We start from the raw sequence: 26,042 nt of genomic DNA, 5'->3' as shown, positions 1-26,042 counted from the left end.
GATGGGTGATGGGCGAGACCAGGTGAGGGGAAGGAGTACCAGCCGACGGGTGATGGGCGAGACCAGGTGAGGGGAAGGAGAAGCAGCTGACAGGTGAGAGGTGAAACCAGGTGAGGGGGAAGGTGGTTGGGGTGAGAAAGTAGTACAAGCTGACAGATGAAGGGGGAGGGGAAGGAGGACAAGCTGGCAGGTGATAGGTGAGACCAGGTGAGGGGGAAGGTGGGTGGTTTGAGGGAGAGAGAGGACAAGCTGGCAGGTGACAGGTGAGGGAGAAGGTGGGTGAAGGGAGGAAGGTGTAACAAGCTGACAGATGAGGGGGAAGGTAGGTGGGTAGGGGAGGGGGAGGAGTACCAGCCGGCAGGTGAGACCTGGTGAGGGGGAAGGGAAGGAGGACAAACTGACAGGTGAAACCAGGTGAGGGGGAAGGTGGGTGGGTGGGGTGTGAAACAGGTGAGGGGGAGGGGAAGGAGGACAAGCTGACAGGTGAGGGGGAGGGGAAGGAGGACAAGCTGACAGGTGAGGGGGGAGTTGGATGTGCTGACAGGTGATACCAGGTGAGGGGGAGTTGGACTGCTGACAGGTGAGGGGGAATGTGGGTGGGGGAGGGGGTTGAGGTGAGAATCTGGGAGGTGACAGGTGGAAAAGCTGAAGGGTTGAGGAAGGAATCTGACAAGGGGGAGAATGAACCACAGGAGAAAGGGAGGAGGAGCAGCAGCACCAGGGGGAAGTGATAGGCAGGTGAGGAGAAGAGAAAACTGATAAGTTTGGGAAGATTATGGCTTGTGGGGAGAACAACCAACATGATTGAATTCCGCAGCACATGCTGAACGGCCTGACTCTACCCCGATTCCTTATGGACACAAGCGTCCCCCAGTGCACCGAGCCAGGCCTTTTCGCAGGATCTTCCGTTCAAGGGCATTGGTGTTCCCATACCAGGCTGCGATGCAGCCAGTCGACATCACCTCCACACACATCTATAGAAGTCTGTCAGAAGTTTTCCATTCCACGTCGAATCTTTGCAAACTCCTGAATAAGCAGGAGGTACTGATATGCTTTCTTCATAACTACATTTTCGCACTGGGCCCAGAACAGACCCCCCCGAAACGATAACGCCAAGGAACTTAAAGTCGCTGACCCCCTCCACCGCTGACCCTCTGAGGACACGTACCCGAGGGCTGGTTTGAATTTTCAGCGTAGGGATTTTATTTTTTTTTTTTGGTAATAACTGGGGTGAACCAACGATGCAAGGCTTAGAGAGTGCAAATATTTTAATCATATTAGTTGACAGATCACAAACATTCAAATCATGATTGTTTGTAAAAAAAAACTTTCGTTCTGAAGTTAGTGACTTGCTGCCCTGTTTGGAAAAGGGTTTCTTTTCTTTTTCTTCTTATTTTAACCACGTTTTTCGGTTAAAATAGTCATTTACAGAAACCGATTCCGAGTACGCAGCGTGCCAGAAACTTCAATTAAACGGCAAGTGTTTCAGGAAAAACCCTCAGCATGAAAAAGGAATCACAGACACAGGCACAGTACGTACAGGTTCTGCGCAGGCCGAACACCGGCCTGTCCCCCGACACCGCAGGACAATCAATGTGAACCCAGTACGCGGCTGGCAAAGGACACAGCAGGAAATCGATCAGTTGCCGACTACGGGCAGAGAAACGGCAGGCGTTGTTTAATCTGGGCAAGTGTGAAGTGTTGCGCCCCAGGTAGGTCAAATGCCAGGAAACCGTATGGTGTTAAGGGCAAGTGTTGATGAGCCGGGGGGGGGGGGGGGGAGAGATCCTGGGGTCCAAATTCGTAGCCCCCTGAAAGTGGCTACGCAGGTTGACAGGGTAGTTTAGAAGGCACACGGCACGCTTGCCTATAGTAGTCGAGGCAGTGAGTTCAAAAGTCAGGAAGTTGTGTGGCAGCTTTATAAAACTCTGGTTTGGTCACACCTGGAGTATCGCACACAATTCTGGTCGTCCCCACGAGAGGAAGGATGTTGAGGCTTTGGAGAGGGGGCAGAAGAGGTTCGCCAGGATGCCGCCTGGTTTGGAGGGCGTGCACTACAAGGAGAGGTCAAACAGCTTTTGGGTTGTTTTCTCTGGAGCAGTAGAGGCTGAGGGGAAATCTGATAGGGGCTCATTGGATAGAGTAGACAAGGAAGCATCTTTTCTCTCCACCCCCAGGGTTGAAATGTCTCACACCAGAGGGCATGAGTTTAAAGTGAGAGGGGGTAATTTCAAAGGAGATGTGAGGGTCAAGAATGGGGGGGTGCCTGGAGTTGAGCTGCCTGGGGTGGTGGTAGAGGCAGATACATTAGGGACTCCTAGGAGATGTTTGGGCACATGAATGTGAGGAAAATGTAAAGGATATGGACATTGTGCGGGCGGAAGGGATTAGTTTAGTTGGTCATTTGATTACTAACTTAATCGGTTCGGTGCAACACCGCGGGCAAAGGGACCGTCCCCCCCAGTGCTGTGATTTGAATTACAGATTCCACGCCACCCGCTAGACGTGGGTTAAGAGCCGAGGGCAGAGCAGGTTCTGAAACCAGGGGGAGCAGAAGGCATGGCAAGCAGTTTTATAGAATGATGCATGGAGGACGGCTGCTTTCGATCTTCTCTACGTCTGTGCCTTGGCTGGCCTTCTCGATGGCGCTGAGAATCTGAAACAGAGAAATAACCAGGCAGACCTTAGCGATCAGGGTCAGTAACGCAGAGAGCCACAGCTCAGTGGCATCCATCCCATTCTATAAAACACGAGCTCTAAAGCTGGGTTGAGCGGTTTTCCGATCTTGGCAACTTATTTGCGGCCCCGACGGTGTCTCCTCGCACGGCGGCAGAATGCTCGTATGTAATCCGCCAAGATCAGACAACAAAACAGCCAGCTGGTGGCACAACGACATCGGCGCCGGACCCGGGAGCAGAGGTTCCCGGGTTCGAAACTAGTCGGGTCCACTCCCGAGTACACTGTCCATCCGTGCCGGGTCGAGTGTCGAGATCACAACTCGACCTCGTAAAATAAAGGGAAAATACTGCGAAAATGTCTGTGAGGAGTGGCGCGCCACACAGTCCCTCTCTCTCACTCCGCACCTTGTAAAAGCCATGAAAAAGACATCACGGACGCACAGACATGCCAAAACAAAAAAAATCAGATAACAACTCAACCCAACTATCGGCTACACGCTCTTAGAGTCATTTCTGGAATGAGCATGGAAACGCGCGCTCGTTGGCTACTTTATTCGATATCCCCCGCTCATTAACGCAAGTGTCTAACCAGCCAATCAGCTGGCAGCAACTCAATGCATGAGAGCACGCAGACACGGTCAGGGGGTTCAGACCAAACACCAGGAGGGGGAAGAAACGTGATCCAAGTGACTTTGACTGTGTGGAGTGATTGTTGGTGATTCTGAGTATCTCAGAAACTGATCTCCTGGGATTTTGCACGTGATCCAAGTGACTTTGACTGTGTGGAGTGATTGTTGGTGATTCTGAGTATCTCAGAAACTGATCTCCTGGGATTTTGCACGTGATCCAAGTGACTTTGACTGTGTGGAGTGATTGTTGGTGATTCTGAGTATCTCAGAAACTGATCTCCTGGGATTTTGCACGTGATCCAAGTGACTTTGACTGTGTGGAGTGATTGTTGGTGATTCTGAGTATCTCAGAAACTGATCTCCTGGGATTTTGCACGTGATCCAAGTGACTTTGACTGTGTGGAGTGATTGTTGGTGATTCTGAGTATCTCAGAAACTGATCTCCTGGGATCTTGCACACACAGAGCTTAAGGAAAACGGTGTGGAAAAATTTACAAAAAAAAAAAATGGAGTGGCAGTTCTGTGGGTGAAAACGTCTTGTTAATGGGAGAGGTTGGAGGAGAATGGTCAGATTGGTTCAAGCCACAATAACCCAAATAAGGAGGAGGAGAAGATGTGCGGCCGCTCCGAAATGATATCGTATCTGTTAAGTAGGTACCGTGCACAATTGATGGAGACAGACGTGAGAAGCACGGAGGAACTTCTGGAGAAACTTCTGAAATGCCTGCCACTGCGTGATCGAGAATCTCCGGAGGGGAAGGCCCCCAAATCCTCGGCTTTGCCTATTGCCGGGACCGGGATTGAAGCGCTCGGCAGAGATGGTGCTCGGTGTTGGAGGCTCGAAGTTTTCGGACGGACTCAAGAATGGGCTGTGGTCGGGTGCTTCCAGGATGCTGCATCGGCAAGTTTGCGGCGCTGGAAGCTCATGGCAGGAGAGTTTCTCTTCCTTCCTTCTACCATCTGCGTGAGATGATGGGACTTTCGAGAGACTTTGAGACTTTTTTTTTCTACTGTGCCCATGGACTGTCCTTTATCAAATTACAGTATTGCTTTGCGCTGTTGTAACTATATGTTATAATTATGTGGCTTCCGTCAGTTTTTCCAGTCGGTTTGTCTTGTGTTTCTGTGATATCATTCTGGAGGAACATTGTATCATTTCTTAATGCGTGCATTTCTAAATGACAATAAAAGAGGACTGTGTGTCCTCATAATCTAATCTAATGCACCACTCCCTTTATGGAAAACCTACAGCCAGCCGGATGAGCAAATATCCTGAATAATGCGGGTGCCCAGAAAACACTTAAACACGAGGCCCGTGGTCGCCCATGGACGTTGCGTCTTCGATGTCTATGCGGTACACAAGCCAGGACAGTACGATACGGAGAGAGCGAGCTGTTGCCCGTGTAGCGGGCTCCCCCTCTCCACGCAGCTGATGAACCCAGAGGAACAGCAGAGACCTGATACAGTTTAGCACCAGGAGTTGCCAGTCAGCGTTGAACTCAACGTAGGGACTCCGGCTCCGGATTTTTCCCTCAGGGTTCACTCCCGAAGCTGTCCCCGTGAGTGGGGTACAAGGCAGCGGGAGGTTTGATATCAGTTTTCCTTCTCCTAGATGAGCTCCCAACAATGGCCGCCCGAAGCGATTGGTTTTAAGGCACCAGTAACCCACCTTTGCCCCCTCTCCTGTCAGTAGACACGGTTCCAGCGGGCTTAGTAGCTAAGCCACACGTGAAGGCCAGGAGCTGGACTTGCTAATTGAGATGAACGCGATTGGGAGCATCTAATTGGCAGCGGAAGCTTATCCTTACTACCTCCCCCAGTGACAACAACCTTGAAACACAAATGCATATTGATTCAATCTTCAAACAAAATAACAAATGAACGTCTTACTTACATCATTTTCATAAGGAAACCCTTTGGTTTCCAGTTTGGAGAAGACTAGCCGGCCATTGATCCGAATCTCAAAGGTGCCTGAATGAAGAAAAGGAAGGAGTTAAAACAGACAATTCCTCAGACACGAGGCACACCCGAAGTCCTCCGGTATCTGGACTATTGTTAGCAGTTTCTGGGTCCCTTACCCAAGAAAGGATGTGCTGGCATTGACCATAAGACCACAAGATATAGGAGGCAGTAGGCCATTCGACCCATCGAGTCTGCTCCACCATTCGATCATGGGCTGATCCGATTCTTTCAGTCATCCCCACCCCCCCTGCCTTCTCCCCGTATCCTGGCTAATCAAGAACCTATCTACCTCTGCCTTGAATACACCCAATGACTTGGCCTCCAATACACCAATGACTTGGCTGCTCGTGTCAACAAAATCCACAGATTTACTGCCCTCTGACTAAAGTGATTTACCCGCATCTCAGTTCTAAAAGGACGTCCTTCAATCCCGAAGTCGTGCCCTCTCGTCCAGGAGGATTGGCCTCTTGGAGAGGGTTCAGAGGAGGTTCACCAGAATGATCCCGGGAATGAAAGGGTTAATCTATGAGGAGTGTTTGATGGCTCTGGGCCCGTACTCACTGGAGCACAGAAGAACTGGGGTGGGGGGGGGATCTCAATGAAACCTGCTAAATATTGAACGGCCAGATAGAGTGGATGTGGAGAGGGTATTTCCTATAGTGGGGGAGTCTAGGACCAGAGGACACAGATAGAGTGGATGTGGAGAGGATATTTCTTATAGTGGGGGAGTCTAGGACCAGAGGACACAGATAGAGTGGGTGTGGAGAGGATGTTTCCTATAGTGGGGGAGTCTAGGACCAGAGGACACAGATAGAGTGGATGTGGAGAGGATGTTTCCTATAGTGGGGGAGTCTAGGACCAGAGGACATAGATAGAGTGGATGTGGAGAGGATATTTCTTATAGTGGGGGAGTCTAGGACCAGAGGACACAGATAGAGTGGATGCGGAGAGGATGTTTCCTATAGCGGGGAAGTCTAGGACCAGAGGACACAGATAGAGTGGATGTGGAGAGGATATTTCTTATAGTGGGGGAGTCTAGGACCAGAGGGCACAGATAGAGTGGGTGTGGAGAGGATGTTTCCTATAGTGGGGGAGTCTAGGACCAGAGGGCACAGATAGAGTGGATGTGGAGAGGATGTTTCCTATAGTGGGGGAGTCTAGGACCAGAGGGCACACATAGAGTGGATGTGGAGAGGATATTTCCTATAGCGGGGGAGTCTCGGATCAGAGGGGACAGCCTCAGAATAGAAGAACATCCTTTGGAACAGAGATGAGAAGGAATTCCTTTAGCCGGAGATGGTGAATCTGTGGAATTTATTGCCCCACGCGGCCTAGTTCCGGGTGTATTTATGACGGCAGTTGAAAAGTTAATCGGAACTTCTTCACTTGGAGGGTGGAACAAGCCAGCAGAAGGGGTGGATATGAATTCCATTTCAACATTGAAGAGAAGTTTGGCTAGGTACATGAGTGGGAGTGGTATGGTCGATGGGACTTGAGAGATTAACAGTTTGGCATGGAGTAGATGGGCTGCTTCTGTTCTGCGACTATGACAAAATGGTGTGAGTGATGGGTGGGGCTCGAGCAAGCACCAGCTGAAGTCAGACGTGTGATGGATTAGTTTAGCGTATTTCACTTCAGAAGATCGAATTTGAGGGCAGAATACAGGGTTAATGGTAAGACTCTTAGCAGCGTGGAGGGACAGAGGGATTTTGGTGTCCGCGTCCACAGATACCTCGAAGTTGCCGTGCAAGTCGACAGGGTGGTGAAGGAGGCGTAGGGTGCGTTGGCCGTCACTCGTCGAGGGATTGAGTTCAAGAGCCACGAGATTAGGTCGCAGCTCTGTAAAACCCTGGTGCATTATGTTCAGTTCTGGTCGCCTCATTATAGGAAGGATTAGAGAGGGTGTAGAGCTGATTCACCAGGATGCTGCCTGGATTAGAGAGGGTGTAGAGCTGATTCACCAGGATGCTGCCTGGATTAGAGAGGGTGCAGAGGAGATTCACCAGGATGCTGCCTGGACTAGAGAGGGTGCAGAGGAGATTCACCAGGATGCTGCCTGGATTAGAGAGGGTGCAGAGGAGATTCACCAGGATGCTGTCTGGATTAGAGAGGGTGCAGAGGAGATTCACCAGGATGCTGTCTGGATTAGAGAGGGTGCGGAGGAGATTCACCAGGATGCTGCCTGGATTAGAGAGGGTGCAGAGGGAGATTTACCAGGATGCTGCCTGGATCAGAGAGGGTGCAGAGGAGATTCACCAGGATGCTGCCTGGATTAGAGAGGGTGCAGAGGAGATCCACCAGGATGCTGCCTGGATTAGAGAGGGTACAGAAGAGATTCACCAGGATGCTGCCTGGATTAGAGAGCACGTCTCATGCAGCCAGGTTGAGCAAGCGAGGGAGCGAAGGTAGAGGCCAACATTTAAGAGACCCTTAGATATATAGGCACATGGATGACAGAAAAACAGAGGGCTGTATAGGAGGGAAGGCTCAGGTAGATCTTGGAGTAGGTAAAAAGGTCGGCACAACGTCACGGGCCAGAGGGTGTGAACCGTGCTGTAGTGTTCTACGCTGACAAACCTCAGTGCAGAATGGTGATTTGGAAAGACACTGCCTTCAGTCCTGAAGAAGGATCTCGGCTTGAGACCAGAAGGTATCGGAGCAGAATTATGCTGTTCGGCCCACCGAGTCCGCTCTGGGTTTTGATCATGGCTGATCCATTTCCGCTCTGAGCCACATTCTCCTGCCTTGCCCCCGTAACCTTTCACGCTCAGACTAATCAAGAACCCATCGACCTCTGCGTTAAAAACACCCAATAACCTGCCCTCCACACATAACCTGAAAGCTAGTTCAGGAATCCTAACCATCTGCCTCAATGTACAAGATCACCACAAGAGGGTCAAATGGGGTGAAGTACTCCGCTCCTCAATAGACACACACACGTACGTAGCAGTTGCCTGAAATTAAGCAATAGCTAGAGAAAACATTTTAAGCAATGACCGTACTACATTGATAAAAAAAAGCCATTTTGCCATGTTGAGAGTTAATGATTGAACAGTCATATAATCCATGTAAAAACAGCTGAGGATGGGGAACGATTTGAGTATTTTACACAGGGTTCAGTATGTAATGCTTGGTCTCAAGATAAAGCAGAGAACACTTGCTTCTTAAAAAAGGACACACTGTATGTTAAATCTGGGGGGAATGTCAAAATTCAGTCAGTCAGATTCCTGTTGGTTGTGTCATCTTGCTCTTTGGGAACCTAAACTCTAACTAGAGACACTTCTTTCAAAGATGTTATGGGTTACAGAACGGTTGGGACTGTAGAGGGGTGTGTCAGTGGATGATTAGGGGTGTGGAGGGGTGGGTCAGTGGGTGATTGGGGGTGTGGAGGGGTGGGTCAGTGGGTGATTGGGGGTGTGGAGGGGTGGGTCGGTGGGTGATTGGGGGTGTGGAGGAGTGGGTCAGTGGGTGATTGGGGGTATGGAGGGGTGGGTCAGTGGGTGATTGGGTGTGTGGAGGGGTGGGTCGGTGGGTGATTGGGGGTGTGGAGGAGTGGGTCAGTGGGTGATTGGGGTGTGGAGGGGTGGGTCAGTGGGTGATTAGGGGTGTGGAGGGGTGGGTCAGTGGGTGATTGGGGGTGTAGAGGGGTGGGTCAGTGGGTGATTGGGTGTGTGGAGGGGTGGGTCAGTGGGTGATTGGGGGTGTGGAGGGGTGTGTCAGTGGGTAGTTGGGGGTGTGGAGGGGTGGGTCAGTGGGTGATTGTGGGTGTGGAGGGGTGTGTCAGAGGGTAGTTGGGGGTGTGGAGGGGTGGGTCAGTGGGTGATTGCGGCTGTGGAGGGGTGGGTCAGTGGGTGATCGGGGGTGTGGAGGGGTGGGTCAGTGGGTGATTGGGGGTGTGGAGGGGTGGGTCAGTGGGTGATTGGGGGTGTGGAGGGGTGGGTCAGTGGGTGATTGGGGTGTGGACAGGTGGGTCAGTGGGTGATTGGGACTGTGGAGGGGTGGGTCAGTGGGTGATTGGGGGTGTGGAGGGGTGGTGCAGTGGGTGATTGGGGGTGTGGAGGGGTGGGTCAGTGGGTGATTGGGGGTGTGGAGGGGTGGGTCGGTGGGTGATTGGGGGTGTGGAGGGGTGTGTCGGTGGGTGATTGGAGGTGTGTGGAGGGGTGGGTCAGTGGGTGATTGGGGGTGTGGAGGGGTGTGTCGGTGGGTGATTGGAGGTGTGTGGAGGGGTGGGTCGGTGGGTGATTGGGGGTGTGGAGGGGTGGGTCAGTGGGTGGTCGGGGGTGTGGAGGGGAGCGTCGGTGGGTGGTCGGGGGTGTGGAGTGGTGGGTCGGTGGGTGATTGGGGGTGTGGAGGGGTGTGTCGGTGGGTGATTGGAGGTGTATGGAGGGGTGGGTCGGTGGATGATTGGGGGTGTGGAGGGGTGGTTCAGTGGGTGGTCGGGGGTGTGGAGGGGAGCGTCGGTGGGTGGTCGGGGGTGTGGAGGGGAGCGTCGGTGGGTGGTCGGGGGTGTGGAGGGGTGGGTCGGTGCGTGATTGGGGGGTCAGTGGGTGGTCAGGGGTGTGGAGGGGAGGGTCGGTGGGTGGTCAGGGGTGTGGAGGGGTGGGTCGGTGGGTGGTCGGGGGTGTGGAGGGGTGGGTCGGTGGGTGATTGGAGGTGTGTGGAGGGGTGTGTCGGTGGGTGACTGGAGGTGTGTGGAGGGGTGGGTCGGTGGGTGATTGGGGGTGTGGAGGGGAGCGTCGGTGGGTGGTCGGGGGTGTGGAGGGGAGCGTCGGTGGGTGGTCGGGGGTGTGGAGGGGAGCGTCGGTGGGTGGTCGGGGGTGTGGAGGGCTGGGTCGGTGGGTGATTGGGGGGTCAGTGGGTGATTGGGGGTGTGGAGTGGTGGGTCAGTGGGTGATTGAGGGTGTGGAGGGGTGGGTCAGTGGGTGACTGGGGGTGTGGAGGGGTGGATCAGTGGGTGATTGGGGGTGTGGAGGGGTGGGTCGGTGGGTGATTGGGGGTGTGGAGGGGTGGGTCCGTGAGTGGTCGGGGGTGTGGAGGGGAGCGTCGGTGGGTGGTCGGGGGTGTGGAGGGGTGGGTCGGTGGGTGATTGGGGGGTCAGTGGGTGGTCGGGGGTGTGGAGGGGAGGGTCGGTGGGTGATTGGGGTTGTGGAGGGGTGGATCGGTGGGTGATTGGGGGTGCGGAGTGGTGGGTCAGTGGGTGATTGGGTGTGTGGAGGGGTGGGTCGGTGGGTGATTGGGGGTGTGGTGGGGTGGGTCGGTGGGTGATTGGGGGTGTAGAGGGGTGGGTCAGTGGGTGATTGGGGGTGTGGAGGGGTGAGTCAGTGGGTGATCGGGGGTGTGGAGGGGTGGGTCAGTGGGTGATTGGGGGTGTGGAGGGGTGGGTCAGTGGGAGATTTGGGGTGTGGAGGGGTGGGTCAGTGGGTGATTGGGGGTGTGGAGGGGTGGGTCAGTGGATGATTAGGGGTGTGGAGGTGGGTGATTGGAGGTGTGTGGAGGGGTGGGTCGGTGGGTGATTGGGGGTGCGGAGGGGTGGATCGGTGGGTGATTGGGGGTGCGGAGGGTTGGATCGGTGGGTGATTGGGGGTGCGGAGGGTTGGATCGGTGGGTGATTGGGGGTGCGGAGGGTTGGATCGGTGGGTGATTGGGGGTGCGGAGGGGTGGATCGGTGGGTGATTGGGACTGTGGAGGGGTGGGTCAGTGGGTGATTGGGCGTGTGGAGGGGTGGGTCAGTGGGTGATTGGGGGTGTGGACGGGTGGGTCAGTGGGTGATTGGGGGTGTGGAGGGGTGGGTCGGTGGGTGATTGGGGGTGTGGAGGGGTGGGTCAGTGGGTGATTGGGGGTGTAGAGGGGTGGGTCAGTGGGTGATTGGGTGTGTGGAGGGGTGGGTCAGTGGGTGATTGGGGGTGTGGAGGGGTGTGTCAGTGGGTAGTTGGGGGTGTGGAGGGGTGGGTCAGTGGGTGATCGGGGGTGTGGAGGGGTGGGTCGGTGGGTGGTCGGGGGTGTGGAGCGGTGGGTCGGTGGGTGATTGGAGGTGTGTGGAGGGGTGTGTCGGTGGGTGACTGGAGGTGTGTGGAGGGGTGGGTCGGTGGGTGATTGGGGGTGTGGAGGGGAGCGTCGGTGGGTGGTCGGGGGTGTGGAGGGGAGCGTCGGTGGGTGGTCGGGGGTGTGGAGGGGAGCGTCGGTGGGTGGTCGGGGGTGTGGAGGGGAGCGTCGGTGGGTGATTGGGGGGTCAGTGGGTGATTGGGGGTGTGGAGTGGTGGGTCAGTGGGTGATTGAGGGTGTGGAGGGGTGGGTCAGTGGGTGACTGGGGGTGTGGAGGGGTGGATCAGTGGGTGATTGGGGGTGTGGAGGGGTGGGTCGGTGGGTGATTGGGGGTGTGGAGGGGTGGGTCCGTGGGTGGTCGGGGGTGTGGAGGGGAGCGTCGGTGGGTGGTCGGGGGTGTGGAGGGGTGGGTCGGTGGGTGATTGGGGGGTCAGTGGGTGGTCGGGGGTGTGGAGGGGAGGGTCGGTGGGTGATTGGGGTTGTGGAGGGGTGGATCGGTGGGTGATTGGGGGTGCGGAGTGGTGGGTCAGTGGGTGATTGGGTGTGTGGAGGGGTGGGTCGGTGGGTGATTGGGGGTGTGGTGGGGTGGGTCGGTGGGTGATTGGGGGTGTAGAGGGGTGGGTCAGTGGGTGATTGGGGGTGTGGAGGGGTGAGTCAGTGGGTGATCGGGGGTGTGGAGGGGTGGGTCAGTGGGTGATTGGGGGTGTGGAGGAGTGGGTCAGTGGGAGATTTGGGGTGTGGAGGGGTGGGTCAGTGGGTGATTGGGGGTGTGGAGGGGTGGGTCAGTGGATGATTAGGGGTGTGGAGGTGGGTGATTGGAGGTGTGTGGAGGGGTGGGTCGGTGGGTGATTGGGGGTGCGGAGGGTTGGATCGGTGGGTGATTGGGGGTGCGGAGGGTTGGATCGGTGGGTGATTGGGGGTGCGGAGGGTTGGATCGGTGGGTGATTGGGGGTGCGGAGGGGTGGATCGGTGGGTGATTGGGACTGTGGAGGGGTGGGTCGGTGGGTGATTGGGCGTGTGGAGGGGTGGGTCAGTGGGTGATTGGGGGTGTGGACGGGTGGGTCAGTGGGTAGTTGGGGGTGTGGAGGGGTGGGTCAGTGGGTGATCGGGGGTGTGGAGGGGTGTGTCAGAGGGTAGTTGGGGGTGTGGAGGGGTGGGTCAGTGGGTGATCGGGGGTGTGGAGGGGTGGGTCAGTGGGTGATTAGGGGTGTGGAGGGGTGGGTCAGTGGGTGATTGGGTGTGTGGAGGGGTGGGTCGGTGGGTGATTGGGGGTGTGGAGGGGTGGGTCAGTGGGTGATTGGGGTGTGGACAGGTGGGTCAGTGGGTGATTGGGACTGTGGAGGGGTGGGTCAGTGGGTGATTGGGGGTGTGGAGGGGTGGTGCAGTGGGTGATTGGGGGTGTGGAGGGGTGGGTCAGTGGTTGATTGGGGGTGTGGAGGGGTGGGTCAGTGGGTGATTGGGGTGTGGACAGGTGGGTCAGTGGGTGATTGGGACTGTGGAGGGGTGGGTCAGTGGGTGATTGGGGGTGTGGAGGGGTGGGTCAGTGGGTGATTGGGGGTGTGGAGGGGTGGGTTAGTGGGTGATTGGGGGTGTGGAGGGGTGGGTCGGTGGGTGATTGGGGGTGTGGAGGGGTGTGTCGGTGGGTGATTGGAGGTGTGTGGAGGGGTGGGTCGGTGGGTGATTGGGGGTGTGGAGGGGTGGGTCAGTGGGTGGTCGGGGTGTGGAGGGGAGCATCGGTGGGTGGTCGGTGGGAGATTGGGGGGTCAGTGGGTGCTCGGGGGTGTGGAGGGGAGGGTCGGTGGGTGGTCCGGGGTGTGGACGGGTGGGTCAGTGGGTGGGTCGGTGGGTGATTGGGGGTGTGGAGTGGTGGGTCAGTGGGTGATTGGGGGTGCGGAGGGGAGCGTCAGTGGGTGGTCGGGGGTGTGGAGGGGAGCGTCGGTGGGTGGTCGGGGGTGTGGAGTGGTAGGTCGGTGGGTGGTCGGGGGTGTGGAGGGGTGGGTCGGTGGTGACTCGGGGTGTGGAGGGGTGGGTCAGTGGATGATTAGGGGTGTGGAGGGGTGTGGAGGTGGGTGATTGGAGGTGTGTGGAGGGGTGGGTCGGTGGGTGATTGGGGGTGTGGAGTGGTGGGTCAGTGGATGATTAGGGGTGTGGAGGGGTGTGTCGGTGGGTGATTGGAGGTGTGTGGAGGGGTGGGTCGGTGGGTGATTGGGGGTGGGGAGTGGTGGGTCGGTGGGTGATTGGGGGTGTGGAGTGGTGGGTCGGTGGGTGATTGGGGGTGTGGAGGGGTGGATCAGTGGGTGATTGGGGGTGTGGAGGGGTGGGTCACTGGGTGATTGGGTGTGTGGAGGGGTGGGTCAGTGGGTGATTGGGGGTGTGGAGGGGTGGGTCAGTGGGTGATTGGGGGTGTGGAGGGGTGGGTCGGTGGATGATTAGGGGTGTGTCGGTGGGTGATTGGAGGTGTGTGGAGGGGTGAGTCGGTGGGTGATTGGGGGGTTGGAGTTGTGGGTCAGTGGGTGATTGGGGGTGTGGAGGGGTGGGTCGGTGGATGATTAGGGGTGTGTCGGTGGGTGATTGGAGGTGTGTGGAGGGGTGAGTCGGTGGGTGATTGGGGGTGTGGAGGGGTGGGTCAGTGGGTGATTGGGGGTGTGGAGGGGTGGGTCAGTGGGTGACTGGGGGTGCAGGGGGTGGGTCGGTGGGTGACTGGGGGTGCGGCGGGGTGGGTCGGAGGGTGATTGGGGGTGTGGAGGGGTGGGTCGGTGGGTGATTGGGGGTGTGGAGGGGTGGGTCGGTGGGTGATTGCGGGTGTGGTGGGGCGGGTCAGTAGGTGATTGGGGATGCTTAGGGGCGGGTCAATGGGGGTGTGGAGGTGTGGAGGGGTGGGTGGTTGGGACTGTGGAGGGGTGGGTCGGTGGGTGATTGGTGGTGCGGAGGGGTGGATCGGTGGGTGTTTGGGAGTGCGGAGGGTGGGTCGGTGGGTGTTTGGGCGTGCGGAGGGGTGGGTCGGTGGGTGTTTGGGCGTGCGGAGGGGTGGGTCGGTGGGTGTTTGGGCGTGCGGAGGGGTGGGTCGGTGGGTGTTTGGGCGTGCGGAGGGGTGGGTCGGTGGATGATTGGGGGTGCGGAGGGGTGGGTCGGTGGGTGATTGGCGGTGCGGAGGGGTGGGTCGGTGGGTGATTGGGGGTGTGGAGGGGTGGGTCGGTGGGTGATTGGGGGTGTGGAGGGGTGGGTCGGTGGGTGATCAGTGGGTGGTCGGGGGTGTGGAGGGGAGGGTCGGTGGGTGGTCAGGGGTGTGGACGGGTGGGTCAGTGGGTGGGTCAGTGGGTGATTGGGGGTGTGGAGGGGTGGGTCAGTGGATGATTAGGGGTGTGGAGGGGTGTGAAGGTGGGTGATTGGAGGTGTGTGGAGGGGTGGGTCGGTGGGTGATTGGGGGTGTGGAGTGGTGGGTCAGTGGGTGGTCGGGGGTGTGGAGGGGAGCGTCGATGGGTGGTCGGGTATGTGGAGTGGTGGGTCAGTGGGTGGTCGGGGGTGTGGAGGGGAGCGTCGGTGGGTGATTGGGTGTGTGGAGGGGTGGGTCGGTGGGTGATAGGGGGTGTGGAGGGGTGAGTCGGTGGGTGATTGGGGGTTTGGAGTTGTGGGTCGGTGGGTGATTGGGGGTGCGGAGGGGTGGGTCACTGGGTGATTGGGGGTGCGGAGGGGTGGGTCACTGGGTGATTGGGGGTGCGGAGGGGTGGGTCACTGGGTGATTGGGGGTGCGGAGGGGTGGGTCACTGGGTGATTGGGGGTGAGGAGGGGTGGGTCACTGGGTGATTGGGGGTGCGGAGGGGTGGGTCACTGGGTGATTGGGGGTGCGGAGGGGTGGGTCACTGGGTGATTGGGGGTGCGGAGGGGTGGGTCGGTGGGTGATTGGGGGTGCGGAGGGGTGGGTCAGTGGGTGATTGGGACTGTGGAGGGGTGGGTCAGTGGGTGATTGGTGGTGTGGAGGGGTGGGTCAGTGGGTGATTGGGGGTGTGGAGGGGTGGGTCAGTGGGTGATTGGGGGTGTGGAGGGGTGTGTCGGTGGGTGATTGGAGGTGTGCGGAGGGGTGGGTCAGTGGAGGTGTGTGGAGGGGTGGGTCGGTGGGTGATTGGGGGTGTGGAGGGGTGGGTCAGTGGGTGGTCGGGGTGTGGAGGGGAGCGTCGGTGGGTGGTCGGTGGGAGATTGGGGGGTCAGTGGGTGGTCGGGGGTGTGGAGGGGAGGGTCGGTGGGTGGTCGGGGGTGTGGACGGGTGGGTCAGTGGGTGGGTCAGTGGGTGATTGGGGGTGTGGAGGGGTGGGTCAGTGGATGATTAGGGGTGTGGAGGAGTGTGAAGGTGGGTGATTGGAGGTGTGTGGAGGGGTGGGTCGGTGGGTGATTGGGGGTGTGGAGTGGTGGGTCGGTGGGTGATTGGGAGTGCGGAGGGGAGCGTCGGTGGGTGGTCGGGGGTGCGGAGGGGAGCGTCAGTGGGTGGTCGGGGGTGCGGAGGGGAGTGTCGGTGGGTGGTCGGGGGTGTGGAGTGGTAGGTCGGTGGCTGGTCCGGGGTGTGGAGGGGAGGATCGGTGGGTGATTGGGGGGTCCGTGGGTGGTCGGGGGTGTGGAGGGGAGGGTCGGTGGGTGGTCGGGGGTGTGGAGGGGTGGGTCAGTGGGTGACTCGGGGTGTGGAGGGGTGGGTCGGTGGATGATTAGGGGTGTGGAGGGGTGTGTCGGTGGGTGATTGGAGGTGTGTGGAGGGGTGTGTCGGTGGGTGATTGGAGGTGGGGAGTGGTGGGTCGGTGGGTGATTGGGGGTGTGGAGGGGTGGATCGGTGGGTGATTGGGGGTGTGGAGGGGTGGGTCACTGGGTGATTGGGTGTGTGGAGGGGTGGGTCGGTGGGTGATTGGGGGTGTGGAGGGGTGGGTCGTGGGTGATTGGGGATGTGGAGGGGTGAGTCGGTGGGTGATTGGGTGTGTGGAGGGGTGGGTCGGTGGGTGATTGGGGGTGTGGAGGGGTGAGTCGGTGGGTGATTGGGGGTTTGGAGTTGTGGGTCGGTGGGTGATTGGGGGTGCGGAGGGGTGGGTCACTGGGTGATTGGGGGTGCGGAGGGGTGGGTCACTGGGTGATTGGGGGTGCGGAGGGGTGGGTCACTGGGTGATTGGGGGTGCGGAGGGGTGGGTCACTGGGTGATTGGGGGTGCGGAGGGGTGGGTCACTGGGTGATTGGGGGTGCGGAGGGGTGGGTCACTGGGTGATTGGGGGTGCGGAGGGGTGGGTCACTGGGTGATTGGGGGTGCGGAGGGGTGGGTCACTGGGTGATTGGGGGTGCGGAGGGGTGGGTCACTGGGTGATTGGGGGTGAGGAGGGGTGGGTCACTGGGTGATTGGGGGTGCGGAGGGGTGGGTCACTGGGTGATTGGGGGTGCGGAGGGGTGGGTCACTGGGTGATTGGGGGTGCGGAGGGGTGGGTCACTGGGTGATTGGGGGTGCGGAGGGGTGGGTCGGTGGGTGATTGGGGGTGCGGAGGGGTGGGTCGGTGGGTGATTGGGGGTGCGGAGGGGTGGGTCGGTGGGTGATTGGGACTGTGGAGGGGTGGGTCGGTGGGTGATTGGTGGTGTGGAGGGGTGGGTCGGTGGGTGATTGGGGGTGTGGAGGGGTGGGTCGGTGGGTGATTGGGGGTGTGGAGGGGTGTGTCGGTGGGTGATTGGAGGTGTGCGGAGGGGTGGGTCAGTGGAGGTGTGTGGAGGGGTGGGTCGGTGGGTGATTGGGGGAGCGTCGGTGGGTGGTCGGTGGGAGATTGGGGGGTCGGTGGGTGGTCGGGGGTGTGGAGGGGAGGGTCGGTGGGTGGTCGGGGGTGTGGACGGGTGGGTCAGTGGGTGATTGGGGGTGTGGAGGGGTGGGTCAGTGGATGATTAGGGGTGTGGAGGGGTGTGAAGGTGGGTGATTGGAGGTGTGTGGAGGGGTGGGTCGGTGGGTGATTGGGGGTGCGGAGGGGTGGGTCGGTGGGTGATTGGGGGTGCGGAGGGGTGGGTCGGTGGGTGATTGGGGGTGCGGAGGGGTGGGTCGGTGGGTGATTGGGGGTGCGGAGGGGTGGGTCGGTGGGTGATTGGGGGTGCGGAGGGGTGGGTCGGTGGGTGATTGGGGGTGCGGAGGGGTGGGTCGGTGGGTGATTGGGGGTGCGGAGGGGTGGGTCGGTGGGTGATTGGGGGTGCGGAGGGGTGGGTCGGTGGGTGATTGGGGGTGCGGAGGGGTGGGTCGGTGGGTGATTGGGGGTGCGGAGGGGTGGGTCGGTGGGTGATTGGGGGTGCGGAGGGGTGGGTCGGTGGGTGATTGGGGGTGCGGAGGGGTGGGTCGGTGGGTGATTGGGGGTGCGGAGGGGTGGGTCGGTGGGTGATTGGGGGTGCGGAGGGGTGGGTCGGTGGGTGATTGGGGGTGCGGAGGGGTGGGTCGGTGGGTGATTGGGGGTGCGGAGGGGTGGGTCGGTGGGTGATTGGGGGTGCGGAGGGGTGGGTCGGTGGGTGATTGGGGGTGCGGAGGGGTGGGTCGGTGGGTGATTGGGGGTGCGGAGGGGTGGGTCGGTGGGTGATTGGGGGTGCGGAGGGGTGGGTCGGTGGGTGATTGGGGGTGCGGAGGGGTGGGTCGGTGGGTGATTGGGGGTGCGGAGGGGTGGGTCGGTGGGTGATTGGGGGTGCGGAGGGGTGGGTCGGTGGGTGATTGGGGGTGCGGAGGGGTGGGTCGGTGGGTGATTGGGGGTGCGGAGGGGTGGGTCGGTGGGTGATTGGGGGTGCGGAGGGGTGGGTCGGTGGGTGATTGGGGGTGCGGAGGGGTGGGTCGGTGGGTGATTGGGGGTGCGGAGGGGTGGGTCGGTGGGTGATTGGGGGTGCGGAGGGGTGGGTCGGTGGGTGATTGGGGGTGCGGAGGGGTGGGTCGGTGGGTGATTGGGGGTGCGGAGGGGTGGGTCGGTGGGTGATTGGGGGTGCGGAGGGGTGGGTCGGTGGGTGATTGGGGGTGCGGAGGGGTGGGTCGGTGGGTGATTGGGGGTGCGGAGGGGTGGGTCGGTGGGTGATTGGGGGTGCGGAGGGGTGGGTCGGTGGGTGATTGGGGGTGCGGAGGGGTGGGTCGGTGGGTGATTGGGGGTGCGGAGGGGTGGGTCGGTGGGTGATTGGGGGTGCGGAGGGGTGGGTCGGTGGGTGATTGGGGGTGCGGAGGGGTGGGTCGGTGGGTGATTGGGGGTGCGGAGGGGTGGGTCGGTGGGTGATTGGGGGTGCGGAGGGGTGGGTCGGTGGGTGATTGGGGGTGCGGAGGGGTGGGTCGGTGGGTGATTGGGGGTGCGGAGGGGTGTGTCGGTGGGAGATTGGGACTTGGAGGGGTGGGTCAGTGGGTGATTGGGGGTGTGCAGCGGTGGGTCAGTGGGTGATTTGGGGGTGTGGAAGGGTGAGTAATTTAGTGATTGGGGGTGTGGAGGGGTGGGTCGGTGGGTGATTGGGGGTGGGGAGTGGTGGGTCGGTGGGTGATTGGGGGTGTGGAGGGGTGGATCAGTGGGTGATTGGGGGTGTGGAGGGGTGGGTCAGTGGATGGGTCGGTGGGTGATTGGGGGTGTGCAGCGGTGGGTCAGTGGGTGATTTGGGGGTGTGGAAGGGTGAGTAATTTAGTGATTGGGGGTGTGGAGGGGTGGGTCGGTGGGTGATTGGGGGTGGGGAGTGGTGGGTCGGTGGGTGATTGGGGGTGTGGAGGGGTGGATCAGTGGGTGATTGGGGGTGTGGAGGGGTGGGTCAGTGGATGGGTCGGTGGGTGATTGGGGGTGCGGAGGGGTGGGTCGGTGGGTGATTGGGGGTGCGGAGGGGTGGGTCGGTGGGTGTTTGGGGGTGCGGAGGGGTGGGTCGGTGGGTGACTGGGGGTGCGGAGGGGTGGGTCGGTGGGTGACTGGGGGTGCGGAGGGGTGGGTCGGTGGGTGACTGGGGGTGCGGAGGGGTGGGTCGGTGGGTGACTGGGGGTGCGGAGGGGTGGGTCGGTGGGTGACTGGGGGTGCGGAGGGGTGGGTCGGTGGGTGACTGGGGGTGCGGAGGGGTGGGTCGGTGGGTGACTCGGGGTGCGGAGGGGTGGGTCGGTGGGTGACTCGGGGTGCGGAGGGGTGGGTCGGTGGGTGACTGGGGGTGCGGAGGGGTGGGTCGGTGGGTGACTGGGGGTGCGGAGGGGTGGGTCGGTGGGTGACTGGGGGTGCGGAGGGGTGGGTCGGTGGGTGACTGGGGGTGCGGAGGGGTGGGTCGGTGGGTGACTGGGGGTGCGGAGGGGTGGGTCGGTGGGTGACTGGGGGTGCGGAGGGGTGGGTCGGTGGGTGATTTGGGGTGTGGAGAGGTGGGTCAGTGGGTGATTGGGGGTGTGGAGGTTGTGTCAGTGGGTGATTGGGGGTGTGGAGGGGTGTGTCGGTGGGTGATTGGAGGTGTGTGGAGGGGTGGGTCGGTGGGTGATTGGGGGGTCAGTGGGTGGTCGGGGGTGTGGAGGGGAGCGTCGGTGGGTGGTCGGGTGTGTGGAGTGGTGGGTCAGTGGGTGGTCGGGGGTGTGGAGGGGAGCGTCGGTGGGTGATTGGGCGTGTGGAGGGGTGGGTCGGTTGTGTGATTGGGGGTGCGGAGGGGTGGGTCGGTGGGTGACTGGGGGTGGGTCGGTGGGTGACTGGGGGTGCGGAGGGGTGGGTCGGTGGGTGACTGGGGGTGCGGAGGGGTGGGTCGGTGGGTGACTGGGGGTGCGGAGGGGTGGGTCGGTGGGTGACTGGGGGTGCGGAGGGGTGGGTCGGTGGGTGACTGGGGGTGCGGAGGGGTGGGTCGGTGGGTGACTGGGGGTGCGGAGGGGTGGGTCGGTGGGTGACTGGGGGTGCGGAGGGGTGGGTCGGTGGGTGACTGGGGGTGTGGAGAGGTGGGTCAGTGGGTGATTGGGGGTGTGGAGGGTGTGTCAGTGGGTGATTGGGGGTGTGGAGGGGTGTGTCGGTGGGTGATTGGAGGTGTGTGGAGGGGTGGGTCGGTGGGTGATTGGGGGTGTGGAGGGGTGGGTCGGTGGGTGATTGGGGGGTCAGTGGGTGGTCGGGGGTGTGGAGGGGAGCGTCGGTGGGTGGTCGGGGGTGTGGAGGGGTGGGTCGGTGGGTGATTGGGGGGTCAGTGGGTGGTCGGGGGTGTGGACGGGAGGGTCGGTGGGTGGTCGGGGGTGTGGAGGGGAGCGTCGGTGGGTGGTCGGGGGTGTGGAGGGGTGGGTCGGTGGGTGATTGGGGGGTCAGTGGGTGGTCGGGGGTGTGGAGGGGAGGGTCGGTGGGTGGTCGGGGGTGTGGAGGGGTGAGTCAGTGGGTGATTGGGGGTGTGGAGGGGTGGGTCGGTGGGTGATTGGGGGTGTGGAGGGGTGGGTCAGTGGGTGGGTCAGTGGGTGATTGGGGTTGTGGAGGGGTGGGTCAGTGGGTGATTGGGGGTGTGGAGGGGTGGGTCAGTGGATGATTAGGGGTGTGGAGGGGTGTGTCGGTGGGTGATTGGAGGTGTGTGGAGGGGTGGGTCGATGGGTGATTGGGGGTGTGGAGTGGTGGGTCGGTGGGTGATTGGGGGTGTATAGGGGTGGATCGGTGGGTGATTGGGGGTGTGGAGGGGTGGGTCACTGGGTGATTGGGTGTGTGGAGGGGTGGGTCAGTGGGTGATTGGGGGTGTGGAGGGGTGGGTCAGTGGGTGTGTCAGTGGGTGGGTCAGTGGGTGATTGGGGGTTTGGAGGGGTGGGTCAGTGGATGATTAGGGGTGTGGAGGGGTGTGTCGGTGGGTGATTGGAGGTGTGTGGAGGGGTGGGTCGGTGGGTGATTGGGGGTGTGGAGTGGTGGGTCGGTGGGTGATTGGGGGTGTGGAGGGGTGGATCGGTGGGTCATTGGGGGTGTGGAGGGGTGGGTCAGTAGGTGATTGGGGATGTGTCGGTGGGTGATTGGGGGTGTGGAGGGGTGGGGCAGTGGGTGATTGGGGGTGTGGAGGGGTGGGTCAGTGGGTGGTTGGGGGTGTGGAGGGGTGGGTCAGTGGGTGGTTGGCGGTGCGGAGGGTGGGTCAGTGGGTGCGGAGGAGCACTTTTAAATTTGATAAAGCTTGTGATGTGAAGAGAAATTTCAGATTCACCCCCCCCCACCCCAGTACCGAACGTCGACGAGAAAGAAGGTCGGAATTTGCTCCAGTCCCTCGGCAGTACCGTACCGAACCGAAAAAATCCTGGGATTACCTTTCCTCCCGACATCTCCAGAAACATCCGCATCAGGAAACGACTTCAAGATGTTGTTGGCGAGTTCCTGATAGCGGGTTTCGTACCCTCAGGCGCCACTGCGGTGAACACAGGGTGCGTTAATAGCACTATCAGGGACTGTGGTACATGTGATTAACCCAACACACACACACACACACACACAGAGTGAGTTTCTGATCCCTGTGGAACTGTGATAGAGGGGTTTGAGTTCTCCTGTCTGTTTCCAACTTCCCCAAGATTTCATTCCAGTGTGTCCAATTTGCATCTCAGATACGGCACAGAACTAGGCACTCCCAGTCCTTTCAGCTATGGCGCCCTGCAACCCACCGATTTATCCCTGGCCTAATTTACAACGACCAAATCAGCCTATTGGACGGTGGGGGGAAACCGGAGCACCGGGATGAAACCCACGTAGTCACGGTGAGTACGTACAGATTACTTGCAGATAGCGCTGGCATTGAACTTCGATACCCCGAGCGGTGATAGCGTCAGGCTAACCGCTACGTTACTGTGGCGCCCGGCGGGAGCCAGGATCTGCAAACCTGCATTACGTGCCACATCACATGACGTGGGCAGTCATGGTCTTTCTGTGGCTGCCCGGCCATTATCTATACTCTTCAGAGATTGTCCGCCTGGCATCAGTGGTCGCATCACCAGGACTTGACAAACTTCTATAGATATGTCGTGGAAAGTTTGCTGACTGGCTGCATTACGGCCCGGTGTGGGGACACCGATGCCTTTGAGCAGAAAATTCTGCAAAAGTTAGTGGATTCAGCCCAGTACGTCACGGGTAAAGCCCTCCCAACCATTGAGCACATCCACATGAAACACTGTTGCAGGAAAGCAGCACCCAAAGACCCTCACCATCCAGCTCGACTCTCTTCTCGCTGCTGCCATCAGGAAGGAGATACAGGAGCCTCAGGTCCCACAGCACCGGGTACAGGAACAGTAATTACCCCTCAACCATCAGGAAGGAGGTACAGGAGCCTCAGGACCCACACCACCAGGTTCAGGAACAGTTATTACCCCTCAACCATCAGGAAGGAGGTACAGGAGCCTCAGGACCCACACCACCAGGTACAGGAACAGTAATTACCCCTCAACCATCAGGAAGGAGGTACAGGAGCCTCAGGACCCACACCACCAGGTTCAGGAACAGTTATTACCCCCTCATCCATCAGGAAGGACGTACAGGAGCCTCAGGACCCACACCACCAGGTTCAGGGACAGTTATTACCCCTCAACCATCAGGAAGGAGGTACAGGAGCCTCAGAACTCACACCACCAGGTTCAGGAACAGTTATTACTCCTCAACCATCAGGAAGGAGGTACAGGAGCCTCAGGACCCACACCACCAGGTTCAGGAACAGTTATTACCCCTCAACCATCAGGAAGGAGGTACAGGAGCCTCAGGACCCACACCATCAGGTTCAGGAACGGTTATTACCCCTCAACCATCAGGAAGGAGGTACAGGAGCCTCAGGTCCCACACCACCAGGTTCAGGAACAGTTATTACCCCCTCAACCATCAGGAAGGAGGTACAGGAGCCTCAGGGCCCACACCACCAGGTTCAGGAACAGTTATTACTCCTCAAACATCAGGAAGGAGGTACAGGATCCTCAGGACCCACACCACCAGGTTCAGGAACAGTTATTACCCCTCAACCATCAGGAAGGAGGTACGGGAGCCTCAGGTCCCACACCACCATGTTCAGGAACAGTTATTACCCCTCAACCATCGGGAAGGAGGTACAGGAGCCTCAGGACCCACACCACCAGGTTCAGGAACAGTTATTACCCCCTCAACCATCAGGAAGGAGGTACAGGAGCCTCAGGACTCACACCACCAGGTTCAGGAACAGTTATTACTCCTCAACCATCAGGAAGGAGGTACAGGAGCCTCAGGACCCACACCACCAGGTTCAGGAACAATTATTACCCCTCAACCGTCAGGAAGGAGGTACAGGATCCTCAGGACCCACACCACCAGGTTCAGGAATGGTTATTACCCCTCAACCATCAGGAAGGAGGTACAGGAGCCTCAGGACCCACACCACCAGGTTCAGGAACAGTTATTACCCCTCAACCATCAGGAAGGAGGTACAGGAGCCTCAGGACCCACACCACCAGGTTCAGGAACAGTTATTACTCCTCAACCATCAGGAAGGAGGTACAGGAGCCTCAGGACCCACACCACCAGGTTCAGGAACAGTTATTACTCCTCAACCATCAGGAAGGAGGTACAGGATCCTCAGGACCCACACCACCAGGTTCAGGAATGGTTATTACACCTCAACCATCAGGCTATTGAACCAAAGAAGATAACTACACTCACTGACTGAGATGTCCTCACTTCAATGATCTTATTTTAAGGACTTTCTATCTTGTTTCATGTTCTCGTTATTAAACAGCACGGTGCACGGTTTGCTGTCTTCTAAACGCTACTTGATCTTTCATTGCTCTTGTTTACAGTTACTATTCTATAAATTTGCTGAGTATGCCCACAGGAAAATGAATCTCAGGGTTGTTGTATGTGGTGACGTACTCTGATAATAAATTTTACTTTGGACTTTGCGATATGCACCAGCTGTTCATACGACCACCCACCATCTGCTCCCACGTCTTCCCATCACCCTGATTGGGGAGGCTAAGCAGGTGCTACACCTTGCCCAAGGGCGACCTGCAGGCTAACAGAGGGAACGAGTGCCCTACACCTCCTTTGGTAGTGACTCATCTCCACCCCGCCACCCTTCACAGAAATGCCAATTTAGAACCTTAACCACTGGTCCCTTCAAGATTAGTCAGATTAACTTTTTCTTTTGTTGAATGTGCATTGAAACGTTCTGTAAAACACTTCAACAACCACAGTCCGTGGAAGTTCTGGGCAGCCCATAAGTGCCGATATAGCACACTAAGAACTTATTAACCCTCTTCTGCGTAACGCCCTGGTATCAAGGTTTCACTGCTAATTATTGTAGAGTGGTTCACGTCACAGTCTTTCTGTAGAAGCAGTGCTTGGGTTTACTGTTAGGGATGAGGGGTGCTTAGGAATGTGGGTCATCCGATCAGGAGAGAAGGCTGGGGGTGTGGGTTACTTATCCCCCCCGTGCCTGACACCGGTGGGAGTCTTTTGTCTTTGTTCAGCAGAAGATGAAGACAGAGACACTGGCGAGAACCGGGGATAGGATTTGATCTGGAAAGGACCGTGATTTGATGGAGCCAAGGTGTGGGAGTCTACTGGGGATTGGCGAGTATGACTTTTGGAATCTATAAGCTCCCATGCACATTTGACTGTTTAATTATAATGGGCCCTTTTTGTTTTTTTTTCTTTTCTTTACTAACCCTTTAGTTAATATTCATAAATATAGTTAGTTTAATTGTATGTGGCGTGCAGTCTGTTATTTCCTGCCGATGAGCTGTAACAGCTGTAAAAATCACACAACATTCACACAAACCGGGGCTTGGATGGGAGAGACATCCCAATCTCACGGACTTGGCGGCACCAGAGTGCGTATACTCTAGATGTACAAGGCCGGAGAAAGGTGGGTTTCTCGGCACTCAGCAAGGGCTGACGAGCCATTTCCTGAGACGTCCGGGAAGAAAGGGGCTTCGCCTGCATGCCTTTGGAATGTAGGAGGTAACCCGAGGATGCCCACTCGGTCACGGGGGGAGCCTGCAAACTCCCCAATGGACACACAAATCCTTAAACTCAAGACATTCTGCAGATGTTGGAAGCCCAGTGGAACACACAGTCCTGGTGAAGAGCCTTGATCCAAAACATCAACTCTTCATTCCTTTCCATAGATGTTGCCTGACCTGCTGAGTTCCTCCAGCATTTTGCTTGTTAACATAAGAACATAAGAAACGGGAGCAGGAGTCGGCCATTTGGCCCGTCGAGCCTGCTCCACCATTCAATAAGATCATGGCCATGGACTCATCTCCACCTACCTGCCTTTTCCCCAGAACCCTTAATTCCCCGACAACGCAAAAATCTATCCACATTTACTGAGGTATCCTCCACTGCTCTATTGGGCAGAAATTCCACAGATTCACCACCGTCTGGGAAAAGCAGTTCCTCCTCATCTCCGTCCTGAATCTACTCCCCCCCGAATCGTGAGGCTGCATCCCCCAGTTCTGGATATCCAAACCTACATGGCAGCCTCAACTTAGAATCAGAGTCACTGGAAAGGCAATTCCTATTTCAGAGTCTCCAGCAGGAAACCCAGCCCAAATCCCCACTGATCCACACGCTCACACGAGCAACACCGAGGTTTACAAAGAGGGCAACGACAGCGGCTATATTTCATTAGGAGTTGATATACGTTTCCATTAACTCTTGCAAATTTCTACAGGATGCACTGTGGAAAGAGTTCTAACTGGCTGCACCCCTCTGGTCTGGAGGGGGTCACCGAAGAGGATCAGAAAATTCCACATAAAAAAATAGACAACAGACAACAGGTGCAGGAGTAGGCCATTCGGCCCTTCGAGCCAGCACCGCCA

The 26,042-nt window shown here is 58.7% G+C and overlaps 1 protein-coding gene across 1 annotated transcript in view; it reads right to left on the bottom strand.

The window, feature by feature from the left end:
• Window positions 1–1,250: 1,250 nt before the first annotated feature.
• Window positions 1,251–26,042, bottom strand: part of LOC140193651 (migration and invasion enhancer 1-like) — a 43,399-nt gene continuing 18,607 nt past the window's right edge. The window contains exons 2-4 of the mRNA XM_072250811.1: window positions 21,522–21,619; window positions 5,202–5,278; window positions 1,251–2,656 (exon numbers count right to left, since the gene is read on the bottom strand). Of these exons, the coding sequence (XP_072106912.1) occupies window positions 2,573–2,656; window positions 5,202–5,278; window positions 21,522–21,619 (259 nt within the window). The 3' untranslated portion in view covers window positions 1,251–2,572. The remainder of the gene's footprint in view (window positions 2,657–5,201; window positions 5,279–21,521; window positions 21,620–26,042) is intronic.

This window comes from Mobula birostris, unplaced genomic scaffold, assembly GCF_030028105.1.
Source record: "Mobula birostris isolate sMobBir1 unplaced genomic scaffold, sMobBir1.hap1 scaffold_675, whole genome shotgun sequence".
NCBI lineage: Eukaryota > Metazoa > Chordata > Chondrichthyes > Myliobatiformes > Myliobatidae > Mobula > Mobula birostris.
The sequence above is the reverse complement of the archived record's forward strand: the minus strand, read 5'-3'. Positions and strand labels throughout refer to the sequence as shown.